General features: G+C 42.8%; 1 protein-coding gene across 3 annotated transcripts in view; it reads left to right on the forward strand.

The window, feature by feature from the left end:
* The window catches only part of LOC308307025 (uncharacterized protein), a 154,238-nt gene that overhangs the window by 91,968 nt on the left and 45,512 nt on the right, over positions 1–16,758 (forward strand). For all 3 annotated transcript variants that reach the window (XM_080752114.1, XM_080752113.1, XM_080752115.1), the window contains exon 6: positions 754–2,277. In XM_080752114.1, coding sequence (XP_080608240.1) covers positions 754–2,277 — 1,524 coding nt within the window. The remainder of the gene's footprint in view (positions 1–753; positions 2,278–16,758) is intronic.

The following is a 16,758-nucleotide window of genomic DNA, read 5'->3' on the forward strand; positions in this document are numbered from 1 at the left end:
TGTTTGTGGATAAGGTTTTTTACAAACAGACACATTGTTTTGTATAAGATTTTTACAACTGTGTTGTGGATAAGGTTTTTATAAACAGACACAGTCTTGTGGATAAGGATTTCACACAACCTTCTTTCCCTTTGTGAATTGTTTACTCAGCCTTGTTGTCATGTACCTTGGGGAATGGACTTCTCCCAAAGTCTATTCTTTAAACTGTCTATAAACATTTCTCTATTTCAGTGTGATAACTTACCTTTTACTTTTCAGGAAATGGGAAAATGTGTTCCAATGCATGGATCCAAGTCATAAACTCTAGTTAATAGTTTGCATCCCATTCTAGATAGGCTATTTTCACAACTTTTGCATGTCACTGTCATATGAAGAAGTGTAACATAGGACTTTAATTTATGGAAAAAAACAAAACATGAAAATATGGAGATAAAAGGTTACCCGATAGCGACGATATGCAGAATTTTATGTACACATTTCCATGGTTGTAATTATTAAAATAATTTTGTTAAATTAAAACTGAATGTTGTGATATAATGCTTTCTACAGCAGTTGCCTTGTCTGCTCTGCGTTGCATTTCCAACTTCACATTTGCTTGATTTCATCATTAGTTTCATTGGTCAAATAGTATTTTAGCTTATGTTTTTCTGTAGGCAGATAAAGAAGGCTAGAGCGAGGTAAAAAGAGAACGTGTCAATGTACATTATGTCCATACTTCCCTTTTTACATTTTGCCCTCTCCACTCACAACAAGGTGCCTTGAGCGACTGCTGGCCAGGTGATGCCGGCTGCCTACCCAACGACCTTCCCTTCTCCCCCAGCGTCTCCACAGTGATCAGCCGCCATACCGGCCACCTAGCAATCAGCCCCGGCGACCCGCCCGACTTCTCCGGGTGGTCCAACCGCGAAAGCCCTGCTTACGCCGGTGGCGACGAGAAGGAGGGCGAGGGATCGGACCGCAAACAGAAGAAGAAGAAGAAAAGGAGACCAAAGGATGAGGGTTATTTCGACCATCCGGAGGCCAGGGGCCACTCTGAGGCTCCGTTCCATAGCGAGAACAGCCCCTCCCCGGAAGGGCACCGCCACAGGGTGGGCCCGCGCCGGGACAAAGGTGACGGATGCTGGGAAGAACAGCTCGGGAGAAGCGGAGGCAGAGGAAAGAGAGGGAAGAGCCGGAAGAAGCTTCCAGAAGAGTGGGGAATGACGGCAGAACCGTTTCTTCCAGTGCAGGCCGGCTCTCAAATCCAAGAGAAGATGATGGACCTGGGTGGTTCAGCTCACACAGCCCTGGATGCCCCCTCTCCTGAAGTGGGCTTGAGCCCCCGGAGACAGGAGCTGTTCCCAGAGGAGAGCATGATCCCGGATTCCCTCACGGAGGACCTGCTCACACTCACAGGCCCTTCCATCAGCCCGCTGGTCCTGAAGAGTGAACTGAAGGCCACTGCTGCGCCGTTCACCATGCCCACTGCCACCATCAATAACACAAATGCCAACCTCGCTTCCTTTCCCATGGCACCTCGCCCCGGCGACCCTTTCGCCGCCAACTACCACGATCTCATGGTGGAGAGCGAAAACGCCAACCTAGGCAACGCCACTGAGGCGTTTCCTGCATCTTTCTCTGCAGAGAATGAGACGATGGGCAGCGACATGGTCGACAGCGGGATGTTTGACCACACCGACTCCTTCACAACATCCTTCATGCCGGGTGGCAACCTGGCGGACACCTCTGCTTTCAGCTCCAACTCCCAGATGAGCAGTGGCATGTCACCAAACGAGATACCCGGTGAGGTCAAGGCGTCTGCCCCGCCCCTGTCGCCCTCGGATCGCTCCTGGCTTCTGAACGACTCCAGCCTGAGCAGCAGCAGCGAGCCCTTTGACTTCAGTGAAATCGCCCCACCGGGACACTCGCTGCCCTTGGGCCTGGGCTTCGACACCCTGAGCCCGGCCCCTCTCCGCTCCCCTAAGACCACAGCACAGGATTTCCACGGTCAAGCCAAGGAAAGCCTCAAGGAGGCCAAAACAGCTCAGAAGCAATCCAAGAAGATGCGTTCTTCCTCCTCCTCATCTTCATCCTCTGTAAAGAGCCCCACCTCTCCCAGAGCAAAGAACATCCCTCAGCAGGCCTCTCCAGTCCTCAGTCCCTCCTCTCCTCCATCACTAACCCAGTTAGGATCCCCAGGGTCTGGTCTGAACCCCACAGCCAAGCCCTTCTTCCCAAGCTTCAGTGACACCATGGAAGCCCCACCTGCAGCCCCCACCGAGGCCCCCGTCATCGAAGGTTGGTTGCAGTCAGTCCTGGGCAGCACAATGGTTGAATACTCTTTCAAATAATGTGTTACTAATACATGAGAAGTGGCGTAATGTTCTTTGTGAGGAGGGTCACGTTGAAGGTCAGATATTTGAAATTGTGTTCAAATGTCCTGTCCAGGACTGGTTGCTGTGGTGTATTTAGTCCATTAGGAATCTAGATAGAGGATAGACCCTCTTTTACTCTTCCCCTGCATGGACATCTCATATCTAAAGACAGTAACTTGGGTCCGGTTGGCTCGTCCAATACCAACTGGCAGTGAGTGACTAACCCACAGGCACAACGAGAAGCTCCCACCAAGTGCGGGGCTTTGGATTGGCTTGGCTTTCAGTCTTGTGTCTTTCTTACCCATGATTCAATGCTGGGATCTTGTCATGATTAACACGGTTGCTGTTGATGGGTGTGCTTCTACTAATCACCACTGGCTGACTCGTTCTTCCCTTAGCAACACCTATTGGCTGTGTCGTTGACTGTCTTCTCCACCAAAAAAACAAACCAAAATGTCTCCCTTCGTTTCCTCCTCTACTATGAATGAATCAGTTTAACATTCTTTTTATCACCCCCCGTTTCCTGCACACCTTTCGGTGACGCGTTTTCTGTGCCGAATTAACATGGTTTTTCTTGTTGGCTGTCTGTTTATTGACCATTTCTTTCCACAGAGAAAGAGTAAGATGTTTAGTCTTTGTTGGGGTGACACGCTCCCCCACCCCCGCCTTGCATGAACCTCGTCCAAGCATGTAGTGTGGTTGTATGCTGTCAGAAGTTCAGAAGTTAATGGAGTATTTTTTTTACTTCTCTCTTTTTCCATGTTCTCTCAAATGGTGCCCGATGACATCACTACTTCTCCACCATAGGTGAGTACATTTTTTTTAATATTCTTGCGATTTGTTGTTATTGTCTCCGCCAGGCCGAAAGGCATGGCCGAGACTATGTTTTGCAACCTGTCTGTCCGTGTGTCCATCCGTCCGTATGTCCGTCTGTGAACAACTAATCTCTGGAACCATTGGCCTGGGGGCAGTGAAACTGTACATGCACAATCCCTGGTAGTTGGGGTAATCCGATATTTCCACGACCGTGGAGAGCATAGGTCCGTTTTTCAGTGGTTTTGTCAACTATGAAGGTTAAATAACTAGTGCTGTCCAACGATTAAAAATTTTAATCGCGATTAATCGCATGATTTCTGTAGTTAATCGCGCGATTAATCGCATAATAAAAATATATTTTTTATTGGCTCAAACTTGCATAATATGTTGTATATTTGGTACAGGATGCATCCAAATAAATGTATTTTTTATAATTATACTATACTTTTATTATGTATCCAATACATTATAAACTCAATGTTATTTATTTAATTATATTATAAATTATAACCCCTCTGCACTACATAATTTAAGGCAGTGGTGGTTTTCAACCAGTGGTCCTTGAGGGGGTTCCAGCTAGACAGTGGTGTAAAGTGACTAAGTAGCCTACATTTACTTAAGTACAATTTTGAGGTATTTGTACTTTACTTGAGTATTTCCAATTTTCCAATACTTTTACTTCTACTCCACTACATCTCAGATCGAAATATTGCACTTTTACTCCACTACATTTATTTGAAAACTTTAGTTACTAGTTACTTTTCAGATATAAGTTATAATATTTTAAAACACACATGAACCACTTTAGCCATGTTGTATACTTAGGCTGTTTGAAAATAGCCGATCTACAAGCTCACAACATGTTGCATCGTGACGCGTTGTGAGCTTGTAGATCTGCTATTTTCAACACTTTCATACTTTTACTCAAGTACATTTTGAATTCTGGGCTTTTATAATTGAAACAGAGTATCTCTACATTGTAGTATTGGTTTTACTTAAGTAAAATATGTGAGTACTTTTTCCACCACTGCAGCTAAATGATGGAGAGTTGGTAAACCAAATGTACCCTTATAGATCTTTAACTCTTATTTTTGGGGTCTGGGAGAATAAATCTAATCAAATGGTGGTCTGTGGCTCAAATGCTGACTAAATAAAACACACACACACACACACACACACACACACACACACACACACACACACACACACACAGTGTTCAGCTGGGGGCTGCCGCTAACATACTGTAGCCTACTACAGACAGTAGTCCTGGCTATCTGGAGGCTAACTGTTAGCGAACTTGCTAACAGCAGGGAAAGGTTGCATCCTAAAGGCACCTGTAGATGAGTAATTCCACTGTGTTTTTCATCATTCATTCAACCCAGCTTACAGACAAACACACACACTCATGGTCTCACACACAGTGAGCTTGAGCTCGTTCCTGACTTTGAGCTGAGCTCTGCTCTGGGCTCACCACCATGCTCACCACGCTAATGTTGACACTCTGAGATGCGGAGCGCAGAGGGAGCGCTATGGAAGCCTCAAAGGTAAAAAAAAAAGGCAAAAAAAAAGAAAAAAAAAATGTTTTATTTTTTTTGCGTTAAGCGTTAAAAATGTTAACGCCGTTAATAGGCTAGTGCGTTAACTTGTTAATAACGCGTTATTTTGGCCACCATTATAAATAACAAATTGAGCTCCCATGCCCCTCGCAAAAATGCGGGCAAAATGTTTGACAGCCACTGGGAGTTTGGCTGTGTCCGAAATACGGAACACGTTCCCTACTCCCTAACCCTAAATGAGGGATCCAGATGTAGTGTACTACAGTAGTGAACAAATCAGCGCATTTCGGACACTACTCCGTCGCCATCTGGTTGCGTCATCGCTGTCGCACAGTTAAAACGCTCTAGCGCTGGCTTTTGGAGCAATAAATAATAGCCGATCTACAAGCTCTCAACAGGGGGCGAAGCGACGCATTGTGAGCTTGTACATCAACTCCCCAATGCTTGTGTTGTGGATTGTAAATAACATACCAACATGTTGCGGTGTTATTATGAGAAATAGGCCAAATATAATTATGTTTTTATTCATCACAATTCAATAAAATAATGTTAAAAAATATATAGGCCTATATATTTTTTAAATTGTATTCATTCATTGGTGAATCAATGAATGAATAATGTTTATGCCACATTCATTTGTCTCACATGCAGATATACACCCATGTTTGTGATAAAATAGGTTATTCTTGCTAATTTAAATAACATTTTATCATGATTATTATCAGCTGTGGAAGGTTGGGAAGAAAAGATCGAAAAACAAAAGCCTCCAGCGTCTATTCTCGTATATTCTCTTCATAAACAACTCAACTTTAGAGCTGTTTTTCATCATTAAATGATGAAAAACAAATTTTGTTCTCTGGTGACAATGCTGTGGACATTTGTACGAGTTGTTTTCTTTAGCCGGTGGTTCTGCTACGGACGGCTCTGTCTCCGTCTGTCTTTCAATGTTATATGATATACTTAAAGTGTGGTTCCTGTGGAAATAAGCCTCGGCTTTCTAGGATCTCCTTTTAGTTGACCTTGTACCAGTGATTTGTACTGTCATGAAACTGTACTTTTTTCTATTGCAAACTTCTAATAAATTCTTCAATCAATCAATCAATCAATTCAATTTGCTCAGCAACAGGTGGCTACTCCTCCTGCCCAGAGACGCAGAGACGAGCCTGCAGTGTGCGTGTGCGCGTGCACACCGCATGTGCGTGCTCAAAGCGCGAGACAGCGGCCGCAGCACAGTGCATTGTGGGGCGGCAGGGCTTGGATAGCGCTTGAATAGTGACCATCGAATGCTCACTACAAATCCAAATGCATTGTGGGATACTTCAGTACACTATATTAGGGTACAAAAATGCTCACTATACATTCGGACACTAGTTCAAAATGGCGGAGCCCCCTTTTAGTACACTACATTAGAGAATAGGGTGGATTTCGGACGCAGCCTTTGTGTCTCATTCACTTACTATACACTATACTATAAAGAAAAAAAATACCCCCAAAAAAATCTGCTTTAAGTAGCATGTGAGGGGTCAAACTAGGGGGTTTTAATTATTCTGAATCCATTGCAAGCATTTGTTTTGCATGAAAAACATTCCTTGGGCTAAAAACAGCCCCCCAAAAGACTGTGAAAAGTGATGACTCATCACTAAACCATAGTTTTGTTGGCCCGTTTTAGCCCAAGGAATGTTTTTCGTGCAAAACAAATGCTTGCAATGGATTCAGAATAATTAAAAACTCCTAGTTTGACCCCTCACATGCTACTCAAAGCAAGTTTTTGGGGGGTATTGTTTTCCTTTATAGTATAGTGTATAGTAAGTGAATGAGACACAAACTTTCAGCGTCTGTCAAACATTTTGCCGGCATTTTTGCGAGGGGCATGGGAGCTCAATTTGTTATTTAACCTTCATAGTTGACAAAACCACTGAGAAACGGACCTATGCTCTCACGGTCACAGAAATATCGGATTCACCCCAACTATGGGGGCCAGAACAGAACCTCAAATGTTTCACATGGGCCTGTTCTAGTGCCACCAGGAGGCCGATTTGTGCAAAACACATTTTTAGACCGTACTCCTACAGATGGGCCTGTAACTTGGGTAGAGATGCCTAGCCTGGCGTTGCTCATACTAATTCCTCACTGCGTGTTGGATATTAGTCTGGACTCGGGAGCAGAATTTTCATTTCCCAGGGGTGGTTTAAAAAAATGTCAAGGTGACTTGCTCTCAATTGCTCCCTCTGAACTTCAAAGGGGTTGTGAGCTGCGGTAATTTATTGAGCCATACAAGTATCAATAGCTCGTTAGTTCAATGAAAGCATCAAAGACTAGGATCTGTTTGAAGTCTGTAATAGAGTGGAGGGGGGAATATGTTTGAATACACACAGACTCGCCTGATTGGCTGAATGGTTGTGAACCAGGCCACCACCCACCATGTGCCCCAAGCCTACAGCCCTGATTGGCTCGCCCTTTCTGAGGGCTGGTGGAAAAAGATTATTTAATGTGAAGGGCCAGACCACAACACCACCACTACCGCCAGGGGGTGGTGTTGTGCAGTCTGGTTTATTAACCAGGCTAAGAGATGCCAGTATTGAGCCCTGAGGGACTCCGGTCAACGATGCACAGATGGCTCATGTGGTTAACCGACCACACAGATGCTTCTAGAGGTGTCTTGTGAATAATTTGTTTACGTTGTTAACTTTTTCTTGCAATGAATGCAAACACAAAAGTAAAACAGGTGTGCAGTTAGAACATGACTTTATGAACGTTTCCATAAAATAAAATAAACTCTTGAAGAACCTAAACAATGTGGAGTTCTCTAACATAAATAAAACACTGAGTTGAGACTTCATTAAAAGAGGATGCCCTATAAAATGTACCAGTATACCAGAACAGAGGACCAGTATTTGGTGAGGAGTGGAACTGGGTTGTGTTGGCTCACAGGAAATGTTCCTGAATCATTAGATTTGTCAAACAAACACACACACGCAAGAATACAACGTGTCAGGCCAAATTTATTTTAAGCTCCCCAGCTACAAGAGCACAATATCTCACACTCCACTGAAACCTCAAAATGAGGCAGTGCCACAACTCCATTCTTCATCACAGGAAACTAGAGGTGCAGTAAAAATCAACTCCCACTTGAAGTCTGAGTTCAAGTAGGGTTTGACCCTGTCTAATCCTCACTGGACTAGTCTAAAGATGTGTGTGTGTGTGTGTGTGTGTGTGTGTGTGTGTGTGTGTGTGTGTGTGTGTGTGTGTGTGTGTGTGTGTGTGTGTGTGTGTGTGTGTGTGTGTGTGTGTGTGTTAAAGTTAAATTTACCAAACAATTTATGGTATAATAAGCCCATATGTTGTGTTTTTGCTGTTGACAGAAATCATCCTGCTGCATTTAACTATATTGTAGTCGGGCCTGGATAATTCTGCACTCAACTGTGCATTTTTAAAGTTACTGAGATTTTTAAACCCTTCTTGTGCCTATCCCGAACAAGTTCGGCTTTTTTTCAATACAATACAAACAATATTTCTTTTGCTATTTTACTTACCCTGAGCTGCTTGTAGAGATGTGGGTGGTCCTGGCTCGTCCTACGCTTTCCAACGACCGAGTCTAGATGGTCCGACGATTGATTCCATTTAAAATGGTTTAGAATAAAGTTTAGAGCCCCCCCAAAAAAACTCAATCTATTCTGTCGGCGGCGCGACGTATTCCGGGGTGCCGATCCCGATCTAGTCCGGCTTTTTTAATAAAATGAATTAATTAATCGGAGGCCTCAACGAAGCCCCGGTCTAAATCTCCATCCAGGCCCGGGGCCGCGATTCTGTTTACATCGGCCCGCGAGAGGGTAACGCCGCCGCATCGCGCCGCCGAATCCAATACAAACTCACATCTTTGAAGCTCATTTTCTCTGAACTGTGTTCTTATGGAAGCGGGAAAGTTTATTTACGGCTAAATCGCCGAAAATCGATCTTCTAAATGAGTGTTAGCCTATAGCAATCTTGTAGCCATTTTCATCCGGGTCTTTTTCATCACATGCACAAACGTGAACACGCACGTCACTGCTACGTGAGTCCCTGTATGTTGCAACACTCGTCTATGAGAGGGACCCTGGCCACTCAACAGACTTTGGCGCCCCCAAGTGGCCCGGCACCAATACAAGTGGCTCATTGTTGGACAGCAGTCTGTGTGTGGACGTCATCAAACGATGTGTCGACTCCACTTTATTGACAAACAAGTCGACTCTGTGACTGTGTGTGTGTGTGTGTGTGTGTGTGTGTGTGTGTGTGTGTGGGTGTGTGGGTGTGTGTGTGTGTTTCCTTTGCAGTCCCACTATGGAGACTGTAATGAGGATTCAGTTCAGTGTTGAATTAAATCTCTCTGATCAATGTCCTCCGTCCACCAGTGCTTCGTCTGCTAACTCCAGTCATGTGGAAATAGAGTCCAAGGCCGAGTGTTCTTTTGGACGATTGCATTATACAGTATAGTGAACTTATTTATTCATGCATGTGTGGGAGTGTGTGTGTGAGGAGGGAGAGAGTTTATTGTACTAGAGCAGGGGTCTTCAACGTTTTCAGGCCAAGGACCCCTTAGCTGAGAGAGAGATGAAGCAGGGACCCCCACTACATATTCGTTTGACATCACTGACATCAGTCTATTTTGGATTCATGTTAATGTGTATTTTCAGACATTTAACCACTTAAAGTTGTACTATGTAACTTTTTTTATAAAACAAATCTTAAAATTCTCCTAACTATTAAATCACAAAAGTTTTAGAAGATCCGCGCCGTGAATTTCAGCCTGTAAAGCCTTCTCTGTATGTAAACTGAGATCCTTGCCGTGGACCGGATCTCGCGCCAAAATTGCGTCATCACACTACCGGCCAATCACAGCGAGGGTTATACAACTGCCGGCCAATCACAGCGCATCTTGAAGTGGGGTCGCTATGGCAGCCATATTTGTTGTCGCCCGTTTGTACCATCCCTTCTCTAGGTAATTTCGCCTACCAGGCAGGGTGAAGGAGTCCGTATCTCTGGAATTACTGAACGCACAGGAACAAGGGACCCCTTAAAAGATAGATCTCAGCGAGGTGGAGGCAGACGCGGGGGTCTGAAGGTACGAAAAACGTCCGAAAGACGCGGACGCGACCGCGGTTTGCTATAGGGCTAATGACCACTAGTTGGGCATCTTACACAGTATGGCTTTAAATCGTCGATATTTAAAAAACTTGACCTTTCACTATGTACTTGGTCTGCTCTTTTTTACTTCTATACCAAACCTATTTGCCGAAAATAGCCGATCTACAAGCTCTACGTGCTGCGAGGCGTTGAGAGCTTGTAGATCTGCTATTTTTGGCTAAAGTTCTCCTTGGAATAGGGATGCAATGGTTCAAGTTGTTAATTTAAATGAATGATCCTATCACAGAAGGATTTGGAGGACCCCCTGTAGTAACTCTAGGGGTCCTGGATCCCCTGTTGAAGACCCCTGTACTAGAGCAGTGGTTCTCAACCAGGGGTCCTGGGACCACCAGTGGTCTTTGAGGGAGTTCCAGGTGGTCCCCAGCTAAGATATGGAGAGTTGGTAACCAAATGGACCCTTATTAGATCTTTAACTCTTGAGAAGTAAATGAAATGGATGCTCATTAGTATATGCAAATACCCTGTATATTGGCATGCCCATATATCGGTATATTGGTTGAACTAGCACCCATAAATGGACAATGGGTTCTGGACAACTCGGTGGCGGTCAAACAACCTCCCTTAAAGGAAAACTTAGTTTTTTTTACAAGGGTTCATATTTTAGATACTCATTAGAGAAAAAAGAAGAGTGTTAAAATGTTTTCATTTACTTCTTTCTATTGTTTTAGTGATTTTAACGATTTTGATTTGCATGCATGCCCCCTGGTTGGGGGCATGCATTAGTGGCTAATTATGTATTTTTAGACACAATAAGCCAATTCCCAAGATGCACCGCAATCGTTCATGGGCAGATGTGAATTGCCGGTGTAAATTGCCGGCTTAAAAATACATATTTAGCCACTTGTACGATTGCCCCCACCCACTGAAATCAAAATACAAAAATCGCTAAAACAATATAAAGCAGTAAATGAAAACATTTTAACACTCATGTTTTCTTTTCTCTAATTACAATCTAAACTATGAACCCTTGTTGTAAAAAAAAACAAATTTATCCTTTAATTAAGCCAATTTTTAATATAGGATAGTGTGCTCGTGTGTGGCCTTTGTGTATCAGTTTGTGTTCTGTGTTCCGTTCTCATGTCTGAGTCTGAGGAGGAGTGAGAAAAACAGCTGTCTTCTCCACCCCCTGGGTAATGAGAGCTTGTTTCAGGATCTCAGGGAGGGTTGGTGTCACAGAGGGCGCTATTAAAACCCTGCTGGCAAGATGGGGAGGGAACAGAGAGAGAGAGAGAGAGAGAGAGAGAGAGAGAGAGAGAGACAATAGTCAGAGGTTTACAGGCATAAATACTCTTACAGAAAGAGGGGTATTGAAGCATGCTGTTTATGCATTGCAAATGAAAGAGAAAATTGCATAGAAAGAATGTTTCTATTCTATTTAGTTCATCATCGAACTCTTAGCAGTGGTGGTGGCCTTTCTTTGTGCAGTTTGCTTGTTCTCCCTGTGTTTGCGTTCTTCCTATGGGTACACCCGCACCAAAAGACTATGAATATGCTTGGTACTCCTGCCAGGGCCCTTGAACAAGGTACTGAAACTGGAGTCCCTGAAAGATGCATGGTGGCTGCTCACTGCTCTTTAGGATAAGCTAAATGCAGAGGACAAATCTCCCCAAGGGTAATTTGTTCATTTGGTTATACCAGTGAGCCTGACTGTACAAGTGTAATAAATGCCATTGACTATCTAGTGTGTTGTGACTAGCTGTCTTGTTTCTGCCCACCTTGTTACCTATATACTGTAACCTTGTCTGCATGTCTATTTATAGAGATTGCAGAGTACAAAGACCATCCTGTTAGTGTTTACTGCACAGAACACCCACATAATAACCTGCGTGCAGAGATGCACAACCCTCAGAACAGCATATACCTCAAGTGTATTGGAAATGAAGGTGTAATGTTAGAGGTTTGCGTGAACCAGCACTCCATTTTAGGTTAAAGGAATGAAGCCAAGTTACTTAATCCAGCAGCAATGCAACTAAAGATTCATGGTGTACCTTTCTTTGGTATGAAATGTAAAGATTAATGTTTCAAGTTATATTCCCCAGAAAAATATCCATTGTGTAGGCAATAGGCATTAGGCATGCTTGTATTATAAAGCGCCTGCCTTATATGAGCCTCATGCACTGTTTATTTAGGGTTGCATGCTGTGCATCGCATCCACATTCTCACTCCCAACTCGGCAGGCTTCACAGAGGAGAGTTAAGGTCTTTGCACACGGCTGCGTTTTTTCGGACGAATATCAGAGTGAATTTCGGAGCAGGTAAATAAAGAAATCTACCTCACGTTATGTCAATCACGTTTGCACACTGCCGCCCGTTTCGTATTACATTTTCGGACCAGGGTTGATTTTTTTTTTTTTTTTTTTTCAGATTTTCGCAGCTGTCACCACTGGGTCCCTTACTCTCTCAGTTTGCGGATTTCGGATTTCCAAAACGCAAAGAAAAAACGCTTCAGTGTGCAACCAGCTTTACTGTATTAACATAATGTCAATGTGGACTCATTGAGCTTCTCTCCTTTCATTGCAAAAGAAATGAGAGAGGTTCAATTCATTGGTGTACACCACTGCGCAATGGATGACAAGAGTTATTAACGTAATTCAGGGTCTTTGTTCGCTTAACCCTAACCCTGACCACCACATGTATGAACTTCGAACTCTTAGGGCTCCATCTTGGGCGACCTTACCCCTTAGCACTACCCACTACTCGCTACCCGTGAATTATGCACAAGGCAGCGGGCACTGTCCCTAACCGGTATCTTTCGGCTGCACTACCCGCTATACAGTACATTATGCTGACTCCTTTATTTCATCCTGGAGGTGTGAGCGTGTTGTTGCCCACGGTCACATTAATGTAACGCCCAAACCACACCTATGCATAATGTAACGGGTAGCGCAGGTGTTTTAGGGATAAGGCTAAAGGCTGGTGTCGGAAGATGGCAACTTTTGCACGCCCCTTGCACAATGCTAAATCCCGAAATAGTGGGTTTAGCCACTTCGGGCCCTTAATGCTAACCCCTGACCCCAAAATAGGCCTTGAGCATATATTCCTCAGAAGTACACACACACACACACACACACACACACACACACACACACACACACACACACACACACACACACACACACACACACACACACACGCACACATGCACGTACGCACACACACACACAAATTCCTGAGTCATTGGGTTATTTCTGGATTACCGCAAAACCTTGAAAAGCAGGCAAGCGTGAATATTTCCCTGGCCTATTTGTACTTTAGTGCATTTCAGCATTGCCTAAGGAGTGTACAGTATATTTATTCAATGGCAGTTACAGCAGATGGTGGCCCAGGGGGGACATACAGTATGGGTTGAGCTGATACCTTTTGATGGTCCCACCGCTATAAAAGCTATAGGCTATCTATAGGCTAAAAGGGTGTGAGTCCTTCCTTGTTATTTGTTAGAAATTCATTATCTTATTTTTAGTAGCACGCAGTCTGTCATAAACATCCTGTGGCGATTATATTATAGTCTAGACATATTAGTCTAGTAACAAGATACTAATATTTGTCTGTCTGTCTGTCTGTCTGTCTGTCTGTCTGTCTGTCTGTCTGTCTGTCTGTCTGTCTTTCTGTTTTTCTATCTGTGTATAGACACACACACACACACACACACACACACACACACACACACACACACACACACACACACACACACACACACACACACACACACACAGCTGACCTGAATTAGAGGAGGCCTGTGGTTGTCACCCTCCTCACGCTAAAAGGCCTTTGTAGCAGTCGTTTGTTCATTTTGATTAATTATAAAACATTATTTGTCCTAGTAAGTTGGTTTTGCCAACACATTACACAGCACACAGTAGTTAATAGTGCAGAGAGCACAACCCTGCCTTCCCACAAACACATCACCCACACTCTAATAAGTTGGCCTGATTTTGGCCAGTCTGTACTTAATGTTCTGAGCCTTAGTTACGTGGGAGGAGAGTGGTACAATTTAGACTATACTGTAAACTTGCCTTGCCTTTTTTATTATTCTGCAACAACATACTGTACTGTAAAAAAAGGTTGATTATAATGCAGTCAGTACACAGTGATGATGTTGCCACCTGAACAGCTGCGGTGATACATGCGTCATCCATTAAGCAATCAATGCCTGTAAGACCTTTAAACATGCGTCACACCACAGCCAGGCACTCCTGATTCAAGATCAGGCGGATAAGCGCACATCATGACACACAGGATAACATGATACAATCTGACAAGGAACACTCAAACACAGGGTTTAAAACATAGGGACTAACAGTACACAGGTAAACTTGAATGACATGATTAGCTAAGCCTTAGCCAATTAGGCCTATTTTATGGCCAAGGAGTCATTTAAACTGAAACTAATGGTTGGAATGGATTCAGCAGCCCAAAAATACCCTAATTACACACCCCATATGCTCATATTGGCCATTTTTTCATTTTATCCCCTTTATCCCAGGCCCAGGTATCCCAATACCCCCAACTTTGTTTGGCTCCCCAAGGGAGTTGTGATTGAGAAAGTTCAGAGGTGATAGTAGACACCTTTATGAACACATTTGTGAAGAAAGATATTGATTTAGATTTAGTTCCCAGATTGGTCTAACACTCGGCTAACTTTCCCTTACTATAAACGTAGTTCCTTTGTTTTTGTCTACACAGGGTTCGAACAGCCCCCTGTGAAGACAGACTTAACATTCGACGGAAAGATCGATGGATTATTAACCAGACAGGAAGACAGAACATTAGACAGAATTTAGGCAGGCAGAAGGGATTCATCCAGAGATAGCCAGACATTCCAGTGAATATGGAATGTTACAGTATATCCACTTGGCTCCTACTGCTTCTGTACTTTTATTGTGGGTGCATGACATAGATAGAAAATACTACTAGCGGGGAGAAAGATAACACAAATACACAAACGCAAACACAGCTGTGTCATTGTCTACAGTAATTTCCATGTACCAAACATGAAATGGGACTGGTGGACCTCTCAGTAAGCTAAGCTATTTAGAATTAACATATTGTATTGATTAATTGATCATTACGTGCTGGTAAACATGGCTGGAGCTTGTACGTTTGTAGCTAAAATGCCGTTAAAGGTCAGCTTGTTGTTTTCTTGTGTTGGATTGACGGCCATACTAAGTGCCTGTGGGGAGGAAGGACGGATGGGGAGTTGGTTCCCATAGTGACCCTGCAACAGTTTATGTTGCCATGGACACAGTGACAGATTCTAAGAGGATGTGGTTGTTGGACAAATACATACATTATAATAAGCCAGATTCAGATATGCAAGAGGCAATGTGTCTGCATATTTGATTTTGGTGTCATGTGTGAACGTGTGCCGAATTTTTTGTGGCCCCAGTCTTGCTTGGGCATTTATGCCAGTAACAAAATAACTACACACATAATTATTCCAATACAGTATGTGCTGCTCCTTTTAGTTAGGATAGGTATGTGCATTGGACAAATATGCAAATATACAGTGTCAAAAAAAGACCCCCATAGCAACAGAATTCAAAGCGGTAGAAGGCACATTGGAAAAACATGGAAATATCATTTTATTTCGGGTGAAAGCTGTTGAGAGCAGTGTTGTTTTTTGGCGGGCATTTTAGATTTGGTCTTATTCTTAGTCTTTTTGACGAAATGCTTCTTAGATTTAGTCAGATTTTAGTCATTTATATCCTTGATAGTTTTAGTCTAGTTTTAGTCGACGAGAACTCAAAAGGTTTTAGTCAAGTTATAGTCGACGAACTCACACAAAGGTTTTAGTCCAGTTTTAGTAAATAGTTTTAGTCAAAAAAATATTTGTCTTTAGGCTGAATGATTTTGAGAAAATATCTAATTGTGATTTGTATATACGGTAGACATTTTATATAGTAGGGTAAGTGATAGTTTTTGGTTAAAACAAAACATTATGTGTTAAAAAGGTTGTATTATTTTCTTATAATTATTTGAACCAAAGAAAATCACTTACACCATCTCAAGCTTCAGCTGAATATTTATTGTGTAATACATTTAAAAAGCATTGGAGTATTACTAACTACGCAAATTGGCAATCATGCAATGGTTCAGTTTAGTTATATTTCCAAAATGTTCCCTTTTATTTATAGGAATATAACATTATATTCAGAAAGAATCTCAGTAATGCTGTTTTCTGTTGCCTCTCATTATTGTCAAGGAAGGATGTACCTTATATCGCTGCCTTGCTTTCATTATGCTCAAGGCAAAAATAATTACCGTATGACATGTGGTGCAAAGTAACTAGGCCTACATTTACTTATACTGCATGATCTTCTAGATCTGCTATGTTCAAACATTTTGTATTTTAACTTTTATACTTAAAGTACATTTCGATGCTTTGTGCTTTTACTTGAGTACATTTTGAATTAACTCATACCCTGCCAAAAAAGACGTTTTTATTAACAAAAACGTCTTTTTCACTATGGACCTCCCTGCCAGACGTCTTCTGAACGTCTTTTTTTTTTAAATAATATTTTATTTTTATTTTTTTTGAAAAACATTTTTTTGAAAAAAAAAAATGTTGGACCTCCAACAGTGTACTAGGCATGATCGCGATCGCGAAATTGCATGTTTAACCTAGCCTGACACTCAGCCTGAATTGACATTTCGTTTCACTTCATTATTCAGTCTGAAAGTGCTTTCCCCCAAGGCGATTGCAGGGATGGGCGTTGCCAAAAAGAGGCAGTCTTCAGCGATTGGTTCACAGACCAACACATGACATAGTGTGGCTGGCTAGTGGCTAGCCTGTTGCTTGCTAGTGCTACTTGCTAACCAAAGAAACAGTCAGAATAGGAGCACTACGAACTA

Source organism: Nannobrachium achirus (assembly GCF_963921795.1).
Source record: "Nannobrachium achirus genome assembly, chromosome: 21".
NCBI lineage: Eukaryota > Metazoa > Chordata > Actinopteri > Myctophiformes > Myctophidae > Nannobrachium > Nannobrachium achirus.